Source organism: Mobula hypostoma, chromosome 9 (genome assembly GCF_963921235.1).
Source record: "Mobula hypostoma chromosome 9, sMobHyp1.1, whole genome shotgun sequence".
In the NCBI taxonomy this organism is placed as follows: domain Eukaryota; kingdom Metazoa; phylum Chordata; class Chondrichthyes; order Myliobatiformes; family Myliobatidae; genus Mobula; species Mobula hypostoma.
The window spans coordinates 102,092,179-102,115,885 of record NC_086105.1 but is presented as its reverse complement, the minus strand read 5'-3'; the positions used below and the strand labels follow the sequence as shown (position 1 = coordinate 102,115,885).

Genomic DNA, 23,707 nt, shown 5'->3' with positions numbered 1-23,707 from the left:
AGAAGGCCTTGGTGAGTAGGGTAAAGGAAAACCCCAAGGCATTCTTCAATTATGTGAAGAAAAAAAAGGATGACAGGAGTGAAGGTAGGACGGATTAGAGATAAAGGTGGGAAGATGTGCCTGGAGGCTGTGGAAGTGAGCGAGGTCCTCAATGAATACTTCTCTTCGGTATTCACCAATGAGAGGGAACTTGATGATGGTGAGGACAATATGAGGGAGGTTGATGTTCTGGAGCATGTTGATATTAGGGAGAGGAGGTGTTGGCGTTGTTAAAATACATTAGGACAGATAAGTCCCCGGGACCTGACGGAATATTCCCCAGGCTGCTCCACGAGGCGACAGAAGATTGCTGAGCCTCTGGCTAGGATCTTTATGTCCTCGTTGTCCACGGGAATGGTACAGGAGGATCGGAGGGAGGCAAATGTTGTTCCCTTGTTCAAAAAAGGTAGTAGGGATAGTCCGGGTAGTTATAGACCAGTGAGCCTTAAGTCTGTGGTGGGAAAGCTGTTGGAAAAGATTCTTAGAGGTAGGATCTATAGGCATTTAGAGAATCATGGTGTGATCAGGGACAGTCAGCATGGCTTTGTGAAGGGCAGATCGTGTCTAACAAGCCTGATAGAGTTCTTTGAGGAGGTGACCAGTGGATGTGATCTATATGGATTTTAGTAAGGCATTTGACAAGGTTCCACACGGTAGGCTTATTCAGAAAGTTAGAAGGCATGGGATCCAGGGAAGTTTGGCCAGGTGGATTCAGAATTGGCTTGCCTGCAGAAGGCAGAGGGTGGTGGTGGAGGGAGTACATTCAGATTGGAGGATTGTGACTAGTGGTGTCCCACCAGGATCTGTTCTGGGACCTCTACTTTTCGTGATTTTTATTAACGACCTGGATGTGGAGGTAGAAGGGTGAGTTGGCAAGTTTGCAGATAACACAAAGGTTGGTGGTGTTGTAGATAGTGTAGAGGATTGTCAAAGATTGCAGAGAGACATTGATAGGATGCAGAAGTGGGCTGAGAAGTGGCAGATGGAGTTCAACCCGGAGAAGTGTGAGGTGGTACACTTTGGAAGGACAAACTCCAAGGCAGAGTACAAAGTAAATGGCAGGATACTTGGTAGTGTGGAGGAGCAGAGGGATCTCGGGGCACATGTCCACAGATCCCTGAAAGTTGCCTCACAGGTGGATAGGGTAGTTAAGAAAGCTTATGGGGTGTTAGCTTTCATAAGTCGAGGGATAGAGTTTAAGAGTCGCGATGTAATGATGCAGCTCTATAAAGCTCTGGTTAGGCCACACTTGGAGTACTGTAACACACATAAAAGTTGCTGGCAAATGCAGCAGGCCAGGCGGCATCTCTAGGAAGAGGTGCAGTCGACGTTTCAGGCCGAGACCCTTCGTCAGGACTAACTGAAGGAAGAGTGAGTAAGGGATTTGAAACTTGGAGGGGGAGGGGGAGATCCAAAATGATAGGAGAAGACAGGAGGGGGAGGGATGGAGCCAAGAGCTGGACAGGTGATAGGCAAAAGTGATACGAGAGGATCATGGGACAGGAGGTCCGGGAAGAAAGACGGGGGGGGGGAGGACCCAGAGGATGGGCAAGGGGTATATTCAGAGAGACAGAGGGAGAAAAAGGAGAGTGAGAGAAAGAATGTGTGTATAAAAATAAGTAACAGATGGGGTATGAGGGGGAGGTGGGGCATCAGCGGAAGTTAGAGAAGTCGATGTTCATGCCATCAGGTTGGAGGCTACCCAGACGGAATATAAGGTGTTGTTCCTCCAACCTGAGTGTGGCTTCATCTTTACAGTAGAGGAGGCCGTGGATAGACATGTCAGAATGGGAATGGGATGTGGAATTAAAATGTGTGGCCATCTGGGTAGGCTCCAACCTGATGGCATGAACATCGACTTCTCTAACTTCTGCTAATGCCCCATCTCCCCCTCGTACCCCATCTGTTTCTTATTTTTATACACACATTCTTTCTCTCACTCTCCTTTTTCTCCCTCTGTCCCTCTGAATATACCCCTTGCCCATCCTCTGGGTCCCCCACTCCTTGTCTTTCTTCCCAGACCTCCTGTCCCATGATCCTCTCGTATCCCTTTTGCCTATCACCTGTCCAGCTCTTGGCTCCATCCCTCCCCCTCCTGTCTTCCCATATCATTTTGGATCTCCCCCTCCCCCTCCAACTTTCAAATCCCTTACTTATTCTTCCTTCAGTTAGTCCTGACGAAGGGTCTCGGCCTGAAACGTCGACTGCACCTCTTCCTAGAGATGCTGCCTGGCCTGCTGCGTTCACCAGCAACTTTTACGTGTGTTGCTTGAATTTCCAGCATCTGCAGAATTTCTGTTACTTGGAGTACTGTGTCCAGTTCTGGTCACCTCACTATAGGAAGGACGTGGAAGCATTGGAAAGGGTACAGAGGAGATTTACCAGGATGCTGCCTGGTTTAGACAGTATGCATTATGATCAGAGATTAAGGGAGCTAGGGCTTTACTCTTTGAAGAGAAGGAGGATGAGAGGAGACATGATAGAGGTGTACAAGATAATAAGAGGAATAGATAGAGTGGATAGCCAGCGCCTCTTCCCCAGGGCACCACTGCTCAATACAAGAGGACATGGCCTTAAGGTAAGGGGTGGGAAGTTCCAGGGGGATATTACAGGAAGGTTTTTTACTCAGAGAGTGGTTGGTGCGTGGAATGCATTGCCTGAGTCAGTGGTGGAGGCAGATACACTAGTGAAGTTTAAGAGACTACTAGACAGGTATATGGAGGAATCTAAGGTGGGGGCTTATCTGGGAGGCAGGGTTTGAGGGTCAGCACAACATTGTGGGCCAAAGGGCCTGAACTGTGCTGTACTATTCTATGTTCTATGTTATACCAAGCTATAATGCTTTCTATGGTGTGCAGATAAAAATTGGTGAGAGTCATCATAAATTTTTCCTGAGGAAATGAGGTATGCTAAACATGGTGATGCTACAGTGTGGCAATTTGTTGCAACCTGCATTTCCCTACAATGTTGTTCGGTAAGTCTCGGGCGGTATTGATTACTGATTTCACCACGTTCAGCTTGGTAATGATTGATGCTGAACACCAACTGCAATGCTTTATTTTCATTTTTGGGCTCAACATTAGTGAAGTCCCATGCTGTATGGCTGCAGGGTGCAATGGATCGCCAAGTTAGTTTCCATATCCTGGTAAAGTTCATTTGGAAGAGTGCAGAACACTGACAAGAGGCCCACCTCAGTAAAATCTAGGCGATCTGGAATTTTGAACAACAGCACCTTATGTTTAGATGTACAAAATAGTTGTGTCATGATGCCATCAAATGATTTAGAAAGTCAACATTTGCAGAGACAGACTGGTGTCTAAGAATTGCTAGCCCAATAGCTGCTATGGATTTTGTTTTTTCAATGATGTAAATGACTGCCTTTAAATAAAATCACTTAAGTTTATGTTCACATTTTTTGTTCCAAAAATCCCAAAATCTAATATTTAAGATAAAAGTCTAAGGTTAAAAATATAACAGTTTTGGCTGACATGTTCTGATCATCCATAGACTAATAAAGGTCTCAAAGTTAAGCATCAGGCTAATTCTGGGTTGAAGGTATTTGCACTATGAATCACTTTTAAATAGGTTTATTTTCAAAAACAAACTGGTTTATTCTGAAATTTGCAGAAAGAGATAGTTGGGAAAGCTGATTATTATTTATGTCAGAAAAGTTAAAGTGCATGCATAAAATTAAATTTAAAATAAGTGGACACATGATAAAAACATCCTGTAAAAGTACTCCTCATCAAATAATGTATTCAAAATTAGAATAGAATATACATATATGAAAAATAATTACAACATATTGTTGAACTTAGAACGTTTTATTTAAAACTGCAAAACTATATTATAAACTTTTCATTAAATTTTAAAATTAGAATTTTCTTTAGTATACAGTTTCTTTACACGATGAAAATTTATGTACAATTAGTAAATGAAAGGGGATAAAGTTTGATGTAGGTCTGACTAGAAAATCAATATAGTGCGTATTTTAAATTGTTACAAACACCGTCAGGGTTCAAAAGACAAAAACATCAGGTATGTGCAATATAATCTATCGTATGTATTGTATCTAGCTTTTTAAAATAATCATACTTTACAATACTCATCTTTTGTAGTGAGATGTTAACAAATAAGAGTTCTCAATATGAGATGAAGCCATTTGGACAGAATTCTTAATAAATACATATAACATTTTATACTTCCCACTCTTAATAACCTATTATTAAACTACTATAAACTTAAGTTCATAAAATAGGAATGTACACTGCTTAAGTAGATGCTTCAAGGCCATTTAGTATCGATGCAAGATAAATAATACTACTCGAATGATAATAACAGATATTCTAAAGGCAGGAACATATTTAATAAAAAACATTCCTGTACCTTAACAAGTGCTAGATCTTAGAATAAAATGCATTTAATATATATCCAAGGTGTTTGTAAACTACATATTTCAGAATGAGAACTCCTCAGCTGAATTTGGTTACAATACAAGTGTTTGAACAATTCTTTACACATACATGTCAGGTTCAGAAATATACTATTTACATCTATCTACTTAACAGAGGTGGACAAATATTCAATTTTGATGGGCATATCGATGGCATCATAGTACCAAATTTTAAAAGTTTTGAGGCAATACTCACTTTGTTATAGCATCAATTCAGTTGATTAATGGTACAGCTTAATTGGCACACAATATTGGTGAGATTGGTATTGTAAACGCTGCTCAAGATGAAGGCACATTATGGCACTGAGTAAATAGTTTTCTCAATGCTACATTTGGCCATGCTACATTTGACTCACAAGAAATATATCTCAATACGGGATGATAGCATTCTCACTTCTCCAAAGAAACCAAAAAGCAATATTTAAATAGTGAGGAACAATTCATGCATGTTAATCTTTAACTCAATATTAGGTAATCAGTCATTAAGTGTGCTCAGTATGGTCCAACTTTGAAGATTTCTTGTCATTCTTGCTGTGTTTCAGTTATTAACAGCGAGTGTTATACAAATTCTAATCAAGGAAATAACTAGATACTTCAAGACAATTCACCTCACTGAGATTTTTATCAAAATCTTCTTCTCGTAGATCCCTTGTCTGTAATGCATGTATTCGGTCGCAAAGCTAAAAGAAAGATTAAACTTGCATGTAAGTATAGTTTATGAATCAGAATCAGGTTTAATATGACGGCATATGTCGTGAAACATGTTAACAGTAGCAGTACAATGATAAATATTTTAAAAAATAAATGAATTACAGTAAGTACATGTATATTAAATAGTTAATTTAAAATAGTGCAAAAACAGAAATAATAAAGAATCCAAATAAAATATAGCATAACTGTAAAGAAATTAGGGACCAATGTCTTAAAATGACTTTCTTACATTCTACTTCCTTTTCCATTAAATGCTGATGTAAAATAATAACTTAATGTCTATTTCCTTACTTTAACTAATAAATGCTAACTGTCTTTGAAAATTCATTTTTGCACCTGAGCATCCATTTTTGTATGTGTTAGTTTTGATGTACCGTACACATTTTGCAATCTCCTTTCTTTCAGCTCTATTTCTGGAAAATTTACCATGTAGGGTATTAATCCTCTCAGGATAAGTTGCTTTTGTTTCAAGGTAAAATCAATTATTTCACTTACTGATTTTCCTGATTTATCACAGCCAGTCTTGTCTCATCACATGGGAATTAACCTTGGCTAAATCTAGAATGCTTTGTAGTTCTCCCTAACCAACAATACATTCAACTTAATATGATTGTACTCAAGTATTTATGAATAACTAAATCTCACTCGTTACTAAAGTTAACATGGTCTTCCACTTTATTATTTCTGAGCCAGGCTGAATAACTCTTTCATTACTTTTCTATGTTTTATTCTACCCAAGAAATCTGGATGCCTAGAACTGCAGAATTGGCTGAAGAGCAAACTTACAAAATTTCCAGTGAACAAATTTACTTGATCCTGGATAATATATCACAATACACCGAAAAGTTCACAGCTTCACCTATGAATCAAGGCATGGCCACATGGAAAATGACAGAGCCCAGTAACTATGGAAGTAGGGAATAGCTTTTTTTGGAAACCGCAGAATACGTTCTGGCAGTTTACAAGAACTTGTAGTCAGAGTAGGTTAAGTGGCCCTGAGAATCTATACTATTATTAGAATATCATTGACTACTTCAGAGCTCATCTACTCTCCTGGTTGCTCTTCAAATCACTAGATTTACAGTGTTCCAATATCTATCTATTTCAGACTTGAACTTAGGGCCTTGGCAGTTTGAAAGCAAGACTGTCAACAGTCAAACAATTACACAAAAAGATCTTTAAGAAATCAGAAACAGAATAATTCTGAAATCTGGGGTTGGATAACAGAGATGGGAAGAGGAAAAGCCATGGAGAGATTTGATAAAAGAATGAGAACACTAATTAAGCTGAAGCTTAATTGGCACCAATGATGGTCAACAAGCCGTGAGATGGTAGGTGAAGAGCCTGGCCTGAGTTAAGATACAGGCAAGGAGTTTTGAATGATATCACAGAGATCCAAGTCTCAAATATCCTTAACCCTTTAATTCTATGGGGCCAGGAAAGTCCCCCTGAGATTTACAAATTTCAATCCTAAATTCCTGCTAGTTCTAGATTCTACAAATTGAAAGAACAGTCACTCACAATGTCAATCCCTCTCAATCTTTAAAGTTTCATGAGATTACTAACTGGCAATGAATATAGGTTAATTTTAGTTCATCTTTCCTCAAATTACAATCTACTGATTCCAGGAATCAGCAGTAGTTAGTCTGTGCCACAATTATCCCAGACCAAGTATATTTATGCTGCAGATCAAAAATTGAGAGAGGATCATCCTATAAAAGCAACTGCTTTCTAAATGCACTTTAACTTTATGCCTCACACCCAGATACCTCATCATTTAAATGGCCTGAAATCATTTAAAATGTCATATTTTCCCATTTTACGGCAAAGTGAATAACTTTAAATTTTGCTGTAGAATCTGCTACCTCCTAGTCCAGCTGCTTAATCTATCTCTCTTAACAGATTTCTGGCATCCACCAGTTGGTTTTGTACCTTTCCCAGATCTGGATATGTAGCAGACTTTCAAGCCAAGCAAACAGTATTGATTGAAGATAGTTGACACTTAGTGCTGATTTTTGTAGAACTCCTTTAATATCAGGCTGCTGCACTTCAAGCACCCAGTTTTTATCCTCTTATCATGTGCCTCATTTTATGCATCAAACATTTGTGTGATATCCTATCAAACACATTTAAGGTCCAGTATCCAGAAATTCATCTTTCTACTCAGCTGTTATAAATACAAATGCACATTCTAATCTGCTGCTGAAATTTAGTTCTTTTTAAGTCAGATTTATGTTATGAATTATATCAAGGTGATTAAAGTTTTACACAACTGTCATATCTTCAGATTCAGATTAATTTATTTATTACATGTACATTGAAACAGACAATGAAATGTGTTGTTTGTATTAACAATCATCGCAACTTAAGGATCTGCTGAGGGCAACCCATGATTGTTTGCCATGCATTCTGGCGCCAACATAGCATGTTCAGCAGCTTTGTTAAAAGTCTATAGATCTTGACCAAAACCTCTCCACATGTTAGACTCATCCCACTTGTGGTTATTTGACTCTTACTATAATCCTACTACTACCTATAGCGCAAGCTGAAGTTTATTGTCATTTGACTATACAAAGTAAACAATGTTCCTCCTTCCTTGGTTCACCCACAAAACATATATCAGACCACATAAAATAAAATATTACCACAAATAAGTTCATAAAGTATAATTCAAAATGCCTGTGGTGCGCAGCACAGGTAATCAGGAAACGATAATCAGCTCGCTGTCAAAGTGACAAAATCTCTGTAGTGGCGAGTATTCGAGTATTCATTAGTGTCACAGCCTAAGGGAAGCTGTTACAAGTCTGGCAGTCTTAGTCCTGACGCTCCTGTACCTCTTTCCTAATGGTAGTGGATCAACAAGATTGTGGGAAAAGTGGTAGGGATCCTCCACAATGCTTTGGGCTGTTTTGTATACAATGCTCCCAGTAAATATTACAAACGGATGGGTCGGGGGTTGGAGGGAGCCCCAGAATTTCGGTGGTTTTTACTGTCCTCTTTAGAGTCTTGCAGCTTCTGTATCACACAACGATGCAGCCAGACTCTCAAAGGTACTCCTATAGAAAGTTGTTGGAATGGGGACGGGGAGACTTGCACACCTCAATCTCCTTAGGAAGAGTAGATGCTGCTGTGCATTCTTGACTAGTGAGGAGCTGTTGTGGGTCCAGGTTAGGAACTTCGTGCTCTTCACTTTCTCCACGGCAGAGCCATCGATGTGCAATGGGGAGTGGTCAAACTGTGCCTTCCTGGTCCACAATCATATCATTTGTCTTGCCCATGTTGAGACTCAGATTGTTGTTCTCACACCATTTGACAAGCCTCTCTGCCTCCTCTCTGTATGCTGACTCATCTTTGTTGCTGATGAGGCCAACCACTTTGTGTCATCAACGAACTTGATGATGCAGTTTGAGTTGGATCGGGCATTGCAGTTGTAAGTCAACGTGCTGAGCACACAGCACTGGGGGGCACCAATGCTCAGTGCGATGGAATTTGGGATGTTGCTGTCAACTCAGACTGACTAGGGTCTTTCCATTAATGTCCAAGATCCAATTACAGAGGGAGTGTTTGGTTCCAATGAGGATGGGAGTACTCTCACTTTGCCTGTATTGATTGTCCTCTGGAGATATTTCACACTACTGTCCTCATATCCTTTATTAATGGAGCTGACATCACTTCTTTGCCCATTTTGTTTGCCAATTACAAACAAGATTTTATCCATTTTATGCTTCAACAACATCCTCAATATTGCCACGGGATTTTAAAATGTTGTTAACATTTACCTTTAAATAACAAGCTATCACTCTCGTTTAAGTTTCTCAACTCATTTTATGAACACTATGGAAAAATGCTGAATTACACAGACAGCTTCACTACCTTCAGTTACAGTCATAAATTACATACAAAAACCCTCTAGTCCTTACAATGTGTGGAATTTTACACTTTACTGCTTCATAATTCCAGTCATCATTTTCTTATTATTTCTTAGCCTATCTATACAGATGTCCATGTTTTGTCTCTCCCGAACAATTCCAAATTTAGTAAGCTCTCCTCTATCTCGATCTTACATCTCTGGAGACAGCGTATCCACTGATGTCTATTCTAAAGCCATGGACTCTCACTGCGACCTTGACTATACCTCTTCCCACCCTGTTACTTGTAAAAACGCCATCCCCTTCTCTCAATTCCTCCACCTCCGCCGCATCTGCTCTCATGACAAGGCTTTTCATTCCAGAACAAAGGACATGTCCTCCTTCTTCAAAGAAAGGGGCTTCCCTTCCTCCACTGTCAATGCTGTCCTCAACCACATCTCTTCCATTTCATGCACATCTGCTCTTACCCTATGCTACCACCACTCTACCAGGGATAGCGTTCCTCTTGTCTTTACCTACCACCCCACCATCCTCCGTGTCCAGCACATAATTCTCTGAAACTCCAACAGGATCACATCATCAAGCACATCTTTCTCTCCACCCCTACTTTTTGCTTTCCACAGCGATCACCCCCAGTGCAACTTCCTTGCCCATTCGTCCCTCCCCACTGATCTCACTCTTGGTACTTATCCTTCCAAACGGAACAAGTGCTACACCTGCCCCTACATCTCCTCCCTCATTACCATTCAAGGCCCTAAACAGTCCTGCCATTTGAGGCAACACCTCACCTGTGAGTCTGTTGAGGTCATATACTGTGCTCGGTGCTCCCGGTGTGGCCTCCTGTATATTGGTGGTACCCGACATAGATTGGGAGACTGCTTCGCTAAGCATCTATGCTCCGTATGCCTGAAAAGTGGGATCTCCAGTGACCACGCATTTTATCTCCACTTCCCATTCCCATTCTGATATGTCTATCCGCGACCTCCTCCACTGTCGTTATGAGGCCACACTCAGGTTGGAGGAACACCACCTTATATACCGTTTGGGTGGCTTCCAACCTGATGGCATGAACATCGATTTCTCGAACATCCACTAATGCCTTCCAACCCACTCTCCTTCACCATTTCCCATCCTCCTTTCCCTCTCTCACCCTATCTCCTTGCCTGCCCATTGCCTCCCTCTGGTGCTCCTCCCCCCTTTCTTTCGTCCATGGCCTTCTGTCTCTTTTACCAATGTTTTTCCCAGTTCTTTACTTCATCCCCTCCCCCTTCAGGACTCACCTATCACCTTGTGTTTCTCTCTCCCCTCCCCCCATCTTTTAATCTACCCCTCAGCCTTTTCTCTCCAGTCCAGTCAACTGTACTCTTTTCTTAATGCTGCTTGGCCTGCTGAGTTCCTCCATCATTTTGGATGTGTTGCTCATAATTCCAATTTTAGTATTGGTAACATCAACTACATTAGCCAGATATACCAGTTTCCTATCTGTTTCTGGAATATATTCCTTTCATTTTTTAAACCTATTACACTATTGTTTCAACAACTTTTTCCTTTGTGTTTTTCTGATATTCATTTCACTCATATTTATTTAGTTTATTAAAAATAGTATAATAGTTGGCTTTTTTCCTCTAATTTTATGACTAAATATTATGGTCATCAGATCTCTGATATTTCCCTTAACTTTTTTTTTGCCTATTTATTTGTCAAAATGAAAATCTATTAGCTGCATTTTCACCTGATATTTCCAGTAGTCCCTTAATATTAATAATAAGGATGACCAGTTTTGTGGATCCCCCCTCTGATCCCAGTTCTTATCTGTACTGGGTTTTCACCGCCCCCTCTGACCTTCCCCTCTCTGAGGCAGAACTTTCCATCCTCAGTAAGTACCTCACCTTTGTTCCACTGTGCCCACACCCCAGTGAGTTCTACGCCCACCAAGCTGCTGAGCTCTTCTTCCGCCACCTCCATCTCCGAGCCTGTTTCTTTGGCAAGGACTCTCCACCCCGCACCAATGATCCTTCTCCCGTCTTCAACCTTCCTCCTCTTCCTGGACATCCCGCTCTAGTCTTTTGCCTGCTCTGGAACCTTTTTATTGCCAACTGCCGACGGGACATCAACTGTCTCGACTTCACCACTCCTCTCTCCAATTCCAACCTCACTCCTTCTGAAAGCTCGGCTCTCCCCTCCCTCCGCACCAATCCTACCCCGCCCCCCCATCAAACCTGCAGATAAAAGGGGTGTTGTAGTAGTCTGGTGTACTGACTTCTACCTTGCTGAAGCCCAGCGACAACTGTCAGACACTTCCTCTTACTTACCCCTCAAAAAGGATCCTACTAAGGAGCACCAGGCCATTGTCTCTCACATCATAACAGATCTTATTATTTCTGGAGATTTCCCACCCATTGCCACCAACCTAATAGTTCCTGCACTCCACACCTCCCTTTTCTACCTCCTACCCAAGATCCACAAACCTGCCAGCCCAGGTAGACCCATTGTTTCAGCCTGTTCCTATCCCACTGAACTGATATCTGCATACCTCGGCTCTGTTTTATCCCCTCTGGTTCAGTCATTCCTACCTATATCCGTGACACTTCACATGCTCTGGATATTTTCAATGATTTTGAGTTCCCTGGCCCCCCCTCATCTTATTTTCACTATCAATGTCCAGTCCCTATACACCTCCACCACCCACCTAAAAAGCTTCAAAGCTCTCCATTTCTTTCTGGACACCAGACCCAACCAGTTCTCCTCCACTACTACTCTCCTCCATCTAGTGGAACTTGTCCTCACTCTCAATAATTTCTCCTTTGGTTCCTCCCACTTCCTTCAAACAAAAGGTGTAGCTATGGGTACTCGCATAGGTCCCAGCTATGCCTGCCTTTTTGTCAGCTACGTAGAACAGTCTATGTTCCAAGCCTAAACTGATGTCACTTCCCCACTTTACCTCCAACTTCCACCCTGCCTTCAAATTTATCTGGTCCATTTCTGACACTTCCCTCCCTTTTCTCAATCTCACTCTCTAGCTCTGGAGACAGCTTATCTACTGATGTCTATTATAAACCTCACTGACTCTCAAAGCTACCTCAACTATACCCCTTCCTACCCTGTTACTTGTAAAAACACCATCCCCTTCTCTCAATTCTCCGTGTCCACCACATCTGCTCTCAGGATGAGGTTTTTCGTTCTAGAATGAAGGAGATGTCCTCCTTTTTCAAAGAAAGAAGCTTCCCTCCCTCCACCATCAATGCTGCTTTCAACCACATCTCTTCCATTTTGTGCACATTTGCCCTCACTCCATCCTCCTGCCACCCCACCAGGGATAGGGTTCCTCATATCCTCAGTTACCACCCCACCCCTTCACCATTTCCCATTCTCCTTTCCCTCTCACCTTATCTCCTTCCTTGCCCATCGCCTCCCTCTGGTGCTCCTCCCTTTTCTTTCTTCCATGGCCTTCTGTCCTATCCAGCCCTGTATCTCCTTCACTAATTAACTTCCCAGCTCTTTACCTTCACCACTCCATCGCACCTCCCCCCCCAGCTTCACCTATCACTTTCTGTTTCTTCCTCCCCTCCCCCACCTTCTAACATTGACTCCTCATCTTTTTCTCCAATCCTGCTGAAGGTCTCAGCCTGAAATGTCGACCGTACTCTTCTCCATGGATGCTGCCTGGCCTATTGAGTTCCTTTGAGTATGTTGCTTAGATTTCCAGCATTTGCAGATTTTCTCTTGTTTGTGTTGTGGATTCCAAGATTGGTGATTAGGCCTGAGTAGGAATATGGGGCAGGCAGGTGGCTCGTTTGTAAAATGGTTCAGTTCTTTTGCCACTAACTGTCACTGCTATGCAATTTGAATGCATAGCTATTCCAAGTTATCCTCCTCTGAGTGGCTGAGGGCCAAAAGTTCCCAAGAGTCAGGAGAAATGTTGCATCTCTTCAAGCAGGCTTTCAGCACATTCTGTCCTCATGGTAATCATCTCCCACCCTGGGATCAAAAAAGTGCATCTGCTTTGGAAGTCAGTCAGGCATGTAAACCACATGGCCAGTCTAACAAAGCTGACTAAGAGTTACCAGTCAGTTTTGTTAGAGTGGCCATATGGTTTACAGCTAATCATAAAATACTATGAGAAATTAGTGACTGAAGTATTAAAACTAAAATCATCCTCTGCAGACATTCCTTATTATCCAATCCAGTCAATGTATGAAAAATTGAAATTCTTCAAAATTTTGATTGAAAATTTTACAATTACCATTGTTGTCATATGAGGCAATCTTTTTTTTAACCGTCCTTTTGATTAGATGTTGTGTGGAAACATTCCTGTTACAAACTTTTATTGATTTAAAGATTTTTAGATTTACTCTAAATGACAAACAATGCAGGTTCAAGCAGCTGAATTTCCTAATCCTGTTCTTGAAGTAAACTCCTCCACTCTACTGTAAGAAGTTTGTCTCTAACAAGAGTGTCGTGGGAGCTGAATTCTGAAGGAAGGCAGTTTTTTAAAAAAACTTCTTTGAGTGCAAGAAGGACGAGACTGCACAGGCGCGTGACGTCAACAGAACAGCGCGGAGAGTTTAAAAAGGAAGGTTGCTACCAACGACGGTCTTTTGGATCGGGACTACAGAGTGTCATGGGAGCTGAATTCTGAAGGAAGGCAGTTTTTTAAAAAACTTCTTCGAGTGCAAGAAGGACGAGACTGCGCAGGCGCGTGACGTCAACAGGACAGTGCGGAGAGTTTAAAAAGCAGACAACCCTATACAGCGGCAGCTGTCGGAGCGGGCAGCAGAGTGTGTGGGAGCAGAGTGTACGGCTTTGGCTTCAACGGGCTTCAGCAGTAAACGGGAAGAGGCAAGAGCAGCAGGGCTCTCACGGCTAACGGTACGAGCTAACGGTTTAAAGTTCATCTGTTTGGCAAGGTAAGTGGGGTGTGTAGACTTATTTTTCCTGTTACATTCCTGTAGAATTAGATAGCATGCCTGCAGGGTTAGTGCTTTGTTCAGGGTGTCAGATGTGGGAATCCTGGGAGACCTCCAGCCTCCCTGATGGCCACATCTGCGCCAGGTGCACCGAGTTGCAGCTCCTCAGAGACCGTGTTAGGGATTTGGAGCTGCAGCTTGATGACCTACTGCTTATCAGGGAAAGTGAAGAGGTGATAGACAGGAGCTACAGGGAGGTAGTCATCCCTAGGCTACAGGGGTCAGAAAACTGGGTCACTGTCAAGAGAGGGAAGGGAAATGCCCAGATAGTGGAGAGCACCCCTGTGGCTGTCCCCCTCAGCAACAAATATCTTGTTCTAGATGCTGTTGAGGGGGATGACCTGACAGGGGACGCCCACGGTGATCGGGTCTCTGGCACTGAGCCTGGTGCTGTTGTGCAGGAGAGAAGGAGGGAGAAGAGGAATGCGGTAGTCATAAGGGATTCCACAGTCAGGGGAACAGACAGGAGATTCTGTGAGCCTGATAGAGATACCCGCATGGTGTGTTGCCTCCCAGGTGCCAGGGTACGGGATGTCTCGGATCGGGTCTTGAAAATTCTGAAGGGGGAGGGTGAGCAGCCAGTTGTCTTGGTACATTTTGGTACCAATGACGTAAATAGGACAAAGGAGGAGGTCCTGAAGAGAGATTTCCAGGAGTTAGGAAGGAAGCTGAGAAGCAGGACCTCCAGGGTAGTAATCTCGGGATTGCTACCTGTGCCACGTGCTAGCAAGGGCAAGAATAGTAGGATCAGGCAGATGAATGCGAGGCTGAGAGACTAGTGCAGGGGGCAGGGCTTCAGATTCTTGGATAATTGGGATCTCTTCTGGGGGAAGTATGACCTTTTCAAAAAGGACAGGTTACACCTGAACCCGAAGGGGACCAATATCCTGGCGGTAAAGTTTAATAGAGCTGTTAGGGAGGGTTTAAACTAATTTGGCAGCGGGATGGGAACCCGAATGACAGAGCGGAGGAAGGGGAAAACAGAAATAAATCTAAGATAGTGAGCAGTAAAGATGTCAGGAAAGACAGGCAGGTGATGGGGCAAATTTGTAGACATTGGGATGAGTTGCAGTGCAATAAAGTTGCAGTGAAATCAAAGCAAAAAGCACCAAATACTGGTCTTAAGCTGTTATATTTAAGTGCACGCAGCATAAGAAATAAGGTGGATGATCTTGTCGTACAGCTACAGATTGGCAGGTATGATATTGTGGCCATCACTGAGACGTGGCTAAAGGATGCATGTCTCTGGGAGGGGAATGTCCAAGGATACACGGTGTATCGGAAGGATAGGAAGGTAGGCAGAGGGGGAGGCGTGGCTTTATTGGTAAGAAATTATATTAAATCATTAGAAAGAGGTGATATAGGATCGGAAGGTGCAGAATCTTTATGGGTTGAGCTAAGAAATTGCAGGGGTAAAAGGACCCTGATGGCAGTTATTTACAGCTGCAGGGATGTGGACTACAAATTACAACAGGAAATAGAAAAGGCTTGTCAGAAGGGCAGTGTTATGATAATTGAGGGGGATTTTAACATGCAAGTGGATTGGGAAAATCAGGTCGGCACTGGATCTCAAGAGAGAGAATTTGTAGAATGTCTGTGAGATGGCTTTTTAGAACAGCTTGTTGTTGAGCCCACTAAGGGATTGGCTGTACTGGATTGGGTATTGTGTAATGAACCAGAGGTGATTAGAGACATTGAGGTGAAGGAACCCTTAGGAGGCAGTGATCATAACATGATTGAGTTCACTGTGAAATTTGAAAAAGAGAAGCCGAAATCTGATGTGTTGGTATTTCAGTGGAGTAAAGGAAATTACAGTGGCATGAGAGAGGACCTGGCCAAAGTTGACTGGAAAGGGACACTGGCGGGAAAGACAGCGGAGCAGCAGCGGCTGGAGTTTATGCGAGAAGTGAGGAAGGTGCAAGACAGGTATATTCCAAAAAAGAGGAAATTTTCGAATGGAAAAAGGATGCAACCGTGGTTGACAACAGAAGTCAAAGCCAATGCTAAAGCAAAGGAGAGGGCATACAAGGAAGCAAACATTAGTGGGAAGACAGAGGATTGGGAAGTTTTTAAAACCTTACAAAAGGAAACTAAGAAGGTCATTAAGAGGGAAAAGATTAACTATGAAAGGAAGCTAGCAAATAATATCAAAGAGGATACTAAAAGCTTTTTCAAGTATATAAAGAGTAAAAGACAGGTGAGAGTAGATATAGGACCGATAGAAAATGATGGTGGAGAAATTGTAATGGGAAATAAGGATATGACGGAGGAACTGAACGAGTATTTTGCATCAGTCTTCACTGAGGAAGACATCAGCAGTATACCGGACACTCAAGGGTGGAAGGGAAGAGAAGTGTGCGCAGTCACAATTACGACAGAGGAAGTACTCAGGAACCTGAATAGTCTAAAGGTAGATAATCTCCCGGACCAGATGGAATGCACCTGCATGTTCTGAAGGAAGTAGATGTGGAGATTGCAGAGGCATTAGCGATGATCTTTCAAAAGTCGATAGATTCTGGCATGGTTCTGGAAGATTGGAAGATTGCCAATGTCACTCCGCTATTTAAGAAGAGGGCAAGGAAGCAAAAAGGAAATTATAGACCTGTTAGCTTGACATCGGTGGTTGAGAAGTTGTTGGAGTAGATTGTCAAGGATGAGGTTACAGAGTACCTGGAGGCATATGACAAGATAGGCAGAACTCAGCATGGATTCCTTAAAGGAAAATCCTGCCTGACAAACCTATTACAATTTTTTGAGGAAATTACCAGTAGGCTAGACAAGGGAGATGCAGTGGATGCTGTATATTTGGATTTTCAGAAGGCCTTTGACAAGGTGCCACACATGAGGCTTCTTAACAAGATAAGGGACCATGAAATTACGGGAAAGTTACATACGTGGATAGAGTGTTGGCTGATTGGCAGGAGACAGAGAGTGGGAATAAAGGGATCCTATTCTGGTTGGCTGCCGGTTACCAGTGGTGTTCCACAGGGGTCCGTGTTGGAGCTGCTTCTTTTTACATTGTACATCAACGATTTGGATTATGGAATAGATGGCTTTGTGGCTAAGTTTGCTGATGATATGAAGATAGGTGGAGGGGCCGGTAGTGCTGAGGAAACGGAGAGTCTGCAGAGAGACTTGGATAGATTGGAAGAATGGGCAAAGAAGTGGCAAATGAAGTACAATGTTGGAAAGTGTATGGTTATGCACTTTGGCAGAAGTAATAAACGGGCAGACTATTATTTAAATGGGGAAAGAATTCAAAGTTCTGAGATGCAACGGGACTTGGGAGTCCTCGTACAGGATACCCTTAAGGTTAATCTCCAGGTTGAGTCGGTAGTGAAGAAGGCGAATGCAATGTTGGCATTCATTTCTAGAGGAATAGAGTATAGGAGCAGGGATGTGACGTTGAGGCTCTATAAGGCGCTGGTGAGACCTCACTTGGAGTACTGTGGGCAGTTTTGGTCTCCTTATTTAAGAAAGGATGTGCTGACGTTGGAGAGGGTACAGAGAAGATTCACTAGAATGATTCCGGGAATGAGAGGGTTAACATATGAGGAACATTTGTCCGCTCTTGGACCGTATTCCTTGGAGTTTAGAAGAATGAGGGGAGACCTTAGAGAAATATTTCAAATGTTGAAAGGCATGGACAGAGTGCATGTGGCAAAGTTGTTTCCCATGATGGGGGAGTCTAGTACGAGAGGGCATGACTTAAGGATTGAAGGACGCCCATTCAGAACAGAAATGCGAAGAAATTTTTTTAGTCAGAGGGTGGTGAATCTATGGAATTGTTGCCACGGGCAGCAGTGGAAGCCAAGTCATTGGATGTATTTAAGGCAGAGATTGATAGGTATCTGAATAGCCAGGGAATCAAAGGTTATGGTGAGAAGGCGGGGGAGTGGGACTAAATGGGAGAATGGATCAGCTCATGATAAAATGGTGGAGCAGACTCGATGGGCCGAATGGCCAACTTCTGCTCCTTTGTCTTATGGTCTGAGTAATCCTAACCAAATCACAGGTTAAGTCTTCAAAATACTAAGATACTTCAGGCTACACTATTACAGCGCTCCAGAGTCCAGTTCTGGCGCTGTTCTGTAAGGAGTTTCTCTATATCCTCCCCATGAAATGCGTAGGTTTTCCCCAGGTGCTCCAGTTTCCTCCCACAGTCCAAAGATGTACCAGGTGAGGGTTAATTGGTCATTGTAAATTACTCCATGATCTGGTTAGGGTTAATCTGGGTCATGGGATCACTGGGGCGGCATGGCTCAAAGGGCAGGAAGAGCCAATTCCACACAATTTTGCTAAATAAAGAGAGAAAGAAAGAACGACCCTCCCATGATATCAACTGGAGCTCAGTTATAGCATCTGTTCACTTAATATTTACTAGAAGGTACATGAGCCTCAGAACCCAGAACACCAGGTTCAGGAACATTTATTATTCCTCAACCATCAGGATCTTCAATCAGAGGAGCTAACTTCACCCAACTTGACTCACCCCATCACTGATCTGTTCCCACAACCTATAGACTCGCTTCAAGGATTCTTCATCTCATGTTTTCAATATTTATTGCTTATTTATTTATTATTATTATTATTTCTTTTTTTGTATTTGCACAGTTTGTTATCTTTTCATATTGGTTGTTTGTCCTGTTGGTGCAGTCTTTCATTGATTCTATTGTGTTTCATATACTTACTGTGATTGCTCACAAGAAAATAAATCTCAGGGTTGTATATGGTGACATCTATGTACTTTGATAATAAATTTATGAGCTTTTGAACTTTGAATACAGAAGGAAAATGAAAACCTAACCTGGGTCAGCAGCTTGCTTCTTCTTGGATCGATGAATAATTTGATGCTCATTAGTCAATTTCACATCCTGATCTTCCACTTGGTTGCTGGACAAAATAATAAAATGAAGCAATTTAATAAAGAACTTACTTATGAAGCTTAATCAAGTACATTGCTTTTCCCTTGTCCTCATCATGGACTCCAAAATATGCACCATCAACTTATTATAAAAAGCCCAAGTCAATTCTTTCCAAAACTCATTTTCTTTGTCCAGTAAGGAATGTCCGGTATCAAAGGCAAAGTTTATTTATGCATTTTAGATAAATATACAAGTAGATTAATTTATATTGAAAAGTGACAACATCAGGATAGAATGGGATGTCTTGGATCCAATCTACCACCGACTGAGTGTTATATTGCTGATACTGAATATATCGCAAACCTCCATTTTTGATTTATGTTTAACTTTGGTACAGTGCTGTTGAAAAATCAGCTTAACCCCAAGCAGAGAAAAATTATGCACATTCCTGGGTGTTTTATCACCTTTTCGGGAAAGTCAATTTATGTCATTTTATGTCATTTTGGTGGATCTTCACTTGCACCTTATTTCCACATGGCACCAATAGTGTTGCAGCGTGCAAATTTCATCTACACTCAGTGGCCACTTCATTTGGTATCTGCTGCCCTACCAGTGCATTGCGTACAAAGCTAGGCAGGGAGTTAAACACCTTCTCAAAAATCACCTCGGCCAGAAGCTTTCTTCAAGGCTTTTAAATGAGAAAACTTTGTGTAGGACACATATTAGATTCAATACAGAATTGTTGTGTGCCAATGAATATCGTTGATTATTCTCATGATCAGCATTAAACAAGCTAATACACACATGCAACATTCTATAGCTATGCCGTGGACCAGAGCGAACTCGTGCCGCAATGATAGTTTAATAGTGATGGACGATAAACACAATACTTTCTTCAAAGTTCATGTACCAAATGTTTCCAATATTAAGAAAGTTTAAGAATCACAGATATTGCTACTTCAAGGGCAAATAAAAAGTGAATGAAGATAGATGTTTTTCCTACTGTGTTTACTCCAAGTCTAAATCCAAATTAACCTGCACAGGAAATGGCGTAAAAAAAAAACTTATGAACAAGAGTGATATTTATACAAAATGAACAGCTCCTTTAGAGGCAAAACAGTGGCCACTGAGTGTATGTTCATGTTCTTCTGCTGCTGTAGCCCATCCACCTCAAGGTTTGGCATGTATGTTCAAAGGTGTTCTTCTGCACACCACTGCTGTAACGCCTGTTTGTTTGAGTTACTGTTGCCTTCCTTGAACCAGTCTGGCCATTCTTCTCTGACTTCTCTCATTTACAAGGCATTTTTAGCCACAGAACTGCCGTAAACTCAAGAGATTGTTGTGCGTGAAAATTCCAGAAGTTTTGGAAATACTCACAAATAAGCCCACCTAGCACAATCAATCATTCTACGACGAAGTCACTTAGATCACATTTTTTCCCCATTTTGATGTCTGATCTGAAGAACAACTGAACCTCTTCACCATTCTTTAATGAACTGAGTTGCTGCCACGTGACTGGCTGAATAGACAATTGTATTAACAAACAGGTGTATAGGTGTACCTAATAAAGTGGCCACTGAATGTATAATGTGATTTTAACCTTGCAAACACGAGGAAATCTGCAGATGCTGGAATTTCAAGCAACACACATAACAAATGCTGGTGGAACGCAGCAGGACAGGCAGCATCTCCAGGAAGTGGTACAGTCGATGTTTCGGGCCGAGACCCTTCGTCAGGACTAGCTGAAAGAAGAGCTAATAAGAGATTTGAAAGTGGGAGGGGGAGGGAGAGATCCGAAATGATAGGAGAAGACAGGAGGGGGAGGGGTGGAGCTCACAAGTTTGATAAACAACTGTTTTTATTTATGTGCAGAACAAAGTTTTACTTCCCTATTTGAAACTATGCAGTCATTACCCTCTCCCAGACAAAAGTTTGCTGCTCAATGGTTGTATTTGAGTTATGTTATATACAAGGTAACTTCATCTACTTCTACTTCTTCAGCCTGCGATTGCACATAAAAAAGGGCAAATGGATTTGCCTGTAATTACCAGCTTCCCCACAATCCACGCATTCAAAAATGCACTCGTGTATTACACCTGACAGAAATTGTCCTGGCATCCTCCTGCTAGAAGCATTGTTTAAAAGGTCATACCTCCTATGGGAAATACTCTTTACAGCAGTCTGTTTCAGTCCTTCTGTCCAACCGCCCTTTCCTGACCAACTTCACTACCTTTCCAGGAATGCTGTCTCACCACCACCAACTTTCCCATTCATTGCAGTATCCACATTCAGAGTCTTAGAGGAAATTAGCCTGGAAAAAGGCTGTTTGGGCCATCTGGTCCATACTGACCACAGCATTCTCCCTGCTAGCTCCTGCTACAATAGTCAGCCTATAACCCTTCAAACCTCTCCCCTCCATGTACCTATCCAAATGCCTCTCGAATGCTGCATTTGTACCCACCTCAACCACTTCCTCTGACAGCTCATTTCAGGCACTCACAAATGTTTGTATGAAACATAGAAACATAGAAAATAGGTGCAGGAGTAGGCCATTCGGCCCTTTGAGCCTGCACCGCCATTCAGTATGATCATGGCTGATCATCCAACTCAGAACTCTGCACCAGCCTTCCCTCCATACCCCCTGATCCCTTTAGCCACAAGGGCCATATCTAACTCCCTCTTAAATATAGCCAATGAACTGGCCTCAACTGTTTCCTGTGGCAGAGAATTCCATAGATTCACCACTCTCTGTGTGAAGAAGTTTTTCCTAATCTCGGTCCTAAAAGGCTTCCCCTTTATCCTCAAACTGTGACCGCTCTTTCTGGACTTCCCCAACATCGGGAACAATCTTCCTGCATCTAGCCTGTCCAATCCCTTTAGGATTTTATACGTTTCAATCAGATCCCCCCTCAATCTTCTAAATTCCTTCGAGTGTAAGTCTAGTTCATCCAGTCTTTCATCATATGAAAGTCCTGCCATCCCAGGAATCAATCTGGTGAACCTTCTTTGTACTCCCTCTATGGCAAGGATGTCTTTCCTCAGATTAGGGGACCAAAACTGCACACAATACTCCAGGTGTGGTCTCACCAAGGCCTTGTACAACTGCAGTAGTACCTCCCTGTTCCTGTACTCGAATCCTCTTGGCTATAAATGCCAGCATACCATTTGCCTTTTTCACCACCTGCTGTACCTGCATGCCCACTTTCAATGACTGGTGTATAATGACACCCAGGTATCGTTGCACCTCCCCTTTTCCTAATCGGCCACCATTCAGATAATAATCTGTTTTCCTGTTTTTGCCACCAAAGTGGATAACCTCACATTTATCCACATTAAATTGCATCTGCCATGAATTTGCCCACTCACCTAACCTATCCAAGTCACCCTGCATCCTCTTAGCATCCTCCTCACAGCTAACACTGCCGCCCAACTTCGTGTCATCCGCAAACTTGGAGATGCTGCATTTAATTCCCTCATCCAAGTCATTAATATATATTGTAAACAACTGGGGTCCCAGCACTGAGCCTTGCGGTACCCCACTAGTCACTGCCTTCCATTCTGAAAAGGTCCCGTTTATTCCCACTCTTTGCTTCCTGTCTGCCAACCAATTCTCTATCCACATCAATACCTTACCCCCAATACCGTGTGCTTTAAGTTTGCACACTAATCTCCTGTGTGGGACCTTGTCAAAAGCCTTTTGAAAATCCAAATATACCACATCCACTGGTTCTCCCCTATCCACTCTACTAGTTACATCCTCAAAAAATTCTATGAGATTTGTCAGACATGATTTTCCTTTCACAAATCCGTGCTGACTTTGTCCGATGATTTCACCGCTTTCCAAATATGCAGTTATCACATCTTTGATAACTGACTCTAGCAGTTTCCCCACCACCGATGTTAGGCTAACCGGTCTATAATTCAAACAACAGGAATTCTGCAGATGCTGGAAATTCAAGTAACACACATAAAAGTTGCTGGTGAACGCAGCAGGCCAGGCAGCATCTCTAGGAAGAGGTGCAGTCGACGTTTCAGGCCGAGACCCTTCGTCAGGACTATAATTCGGTCTATAATTCCCTGGTTTCTCTCTCCCTCCTTTTTTATAAAGTGGGGTTACATTAGCCACCCTCCAATCCTCAGGAACTAGTCCAGAATCTAACGAGTTTTGAAAAATTATCACTAATGCATCCACTATTTCTTGGGCTACTTCCTTAAGCACTCTGGGATGCAGACCATCTGGCCCTGGGGATTTATCTGCCTTTAATCCCTTCAATTTACCTGACACCACTTCCCTACTAACATGTATTTCCCTCAGTTCCTCCATCTCATTGGACCCTCTGTCCCCTACTATTTCCGGAAGATTATTTATGTCCTCCTTAGTGAAGACAGAACCAAAGTAATTACTCAATTGGTCTGCCATGTCCTTGCTCCCCATAATCAATTCACCTGTTTCTGTCTGTAGGGGACCTACATTTGTCTTAACCAATATTTTTCTTTTCACATATCTATAAAAGCTTTTACAGTCAGTTTTTATGTTCCCTGCCAGTTTTCTCTCATAATCTTTTTTCCCCTTCCTAATTAAGCCTTTTGTCCTCCTCTGCTGAACTCTGAATTTCTCCCAGTCCTCAGGTGAGCCACTTTTTCTAGCTAATTTGTATGCTTCTTCTTTGGAATTGATACTATCCTTAATTTCCCTTGTCAGCCACGGGTGCACTACCTTCCTTGATTTATTCTTTTGCCAAACTGGGATGAACAATTGTTGTAGTTCATCCATGCGATCTTTAAATGCTTGCCATTGCAGAT

At 42.3% G+C, this 23,707-nt stretch overlaps 1 protein-coding gene across 5 annotated transcripts in view; it reads right to left on the bottom strand.

Annotated features, from left to right (window-relative positions):
* Positions 1–3,853: 3,853 nt before the first annotated feature.
* LOC134351900 (katanin-interacting protein) overlaps positions 3,854–23,707 on the bottom strand; it is a 147,451-nt gene continuing 127,597 nt past the window's right edge. For all 5 annotated transcript variants that reach the window (XR_010019289.1, XM_063058784.1, XM_063058786.1 and 2 more), the window contains 2 exons: positions 18,847–18,932; positions 3,854–5,172 (listed from right to left, as the gene is read on the bottom strand). Coding sequence is in view for 4 of the 5 variants with exons in the window: in XM_063058784.1 (XP_062914854.1) it covers positions 5,117–5,172; positions 18,847–18,932 (142 nt within the window). In the remaining variant the exon portion in view is untranslated. The remainder of the gene's footprint in view (positions 5,173–18,846; positions 18,933–23,707) is intronic.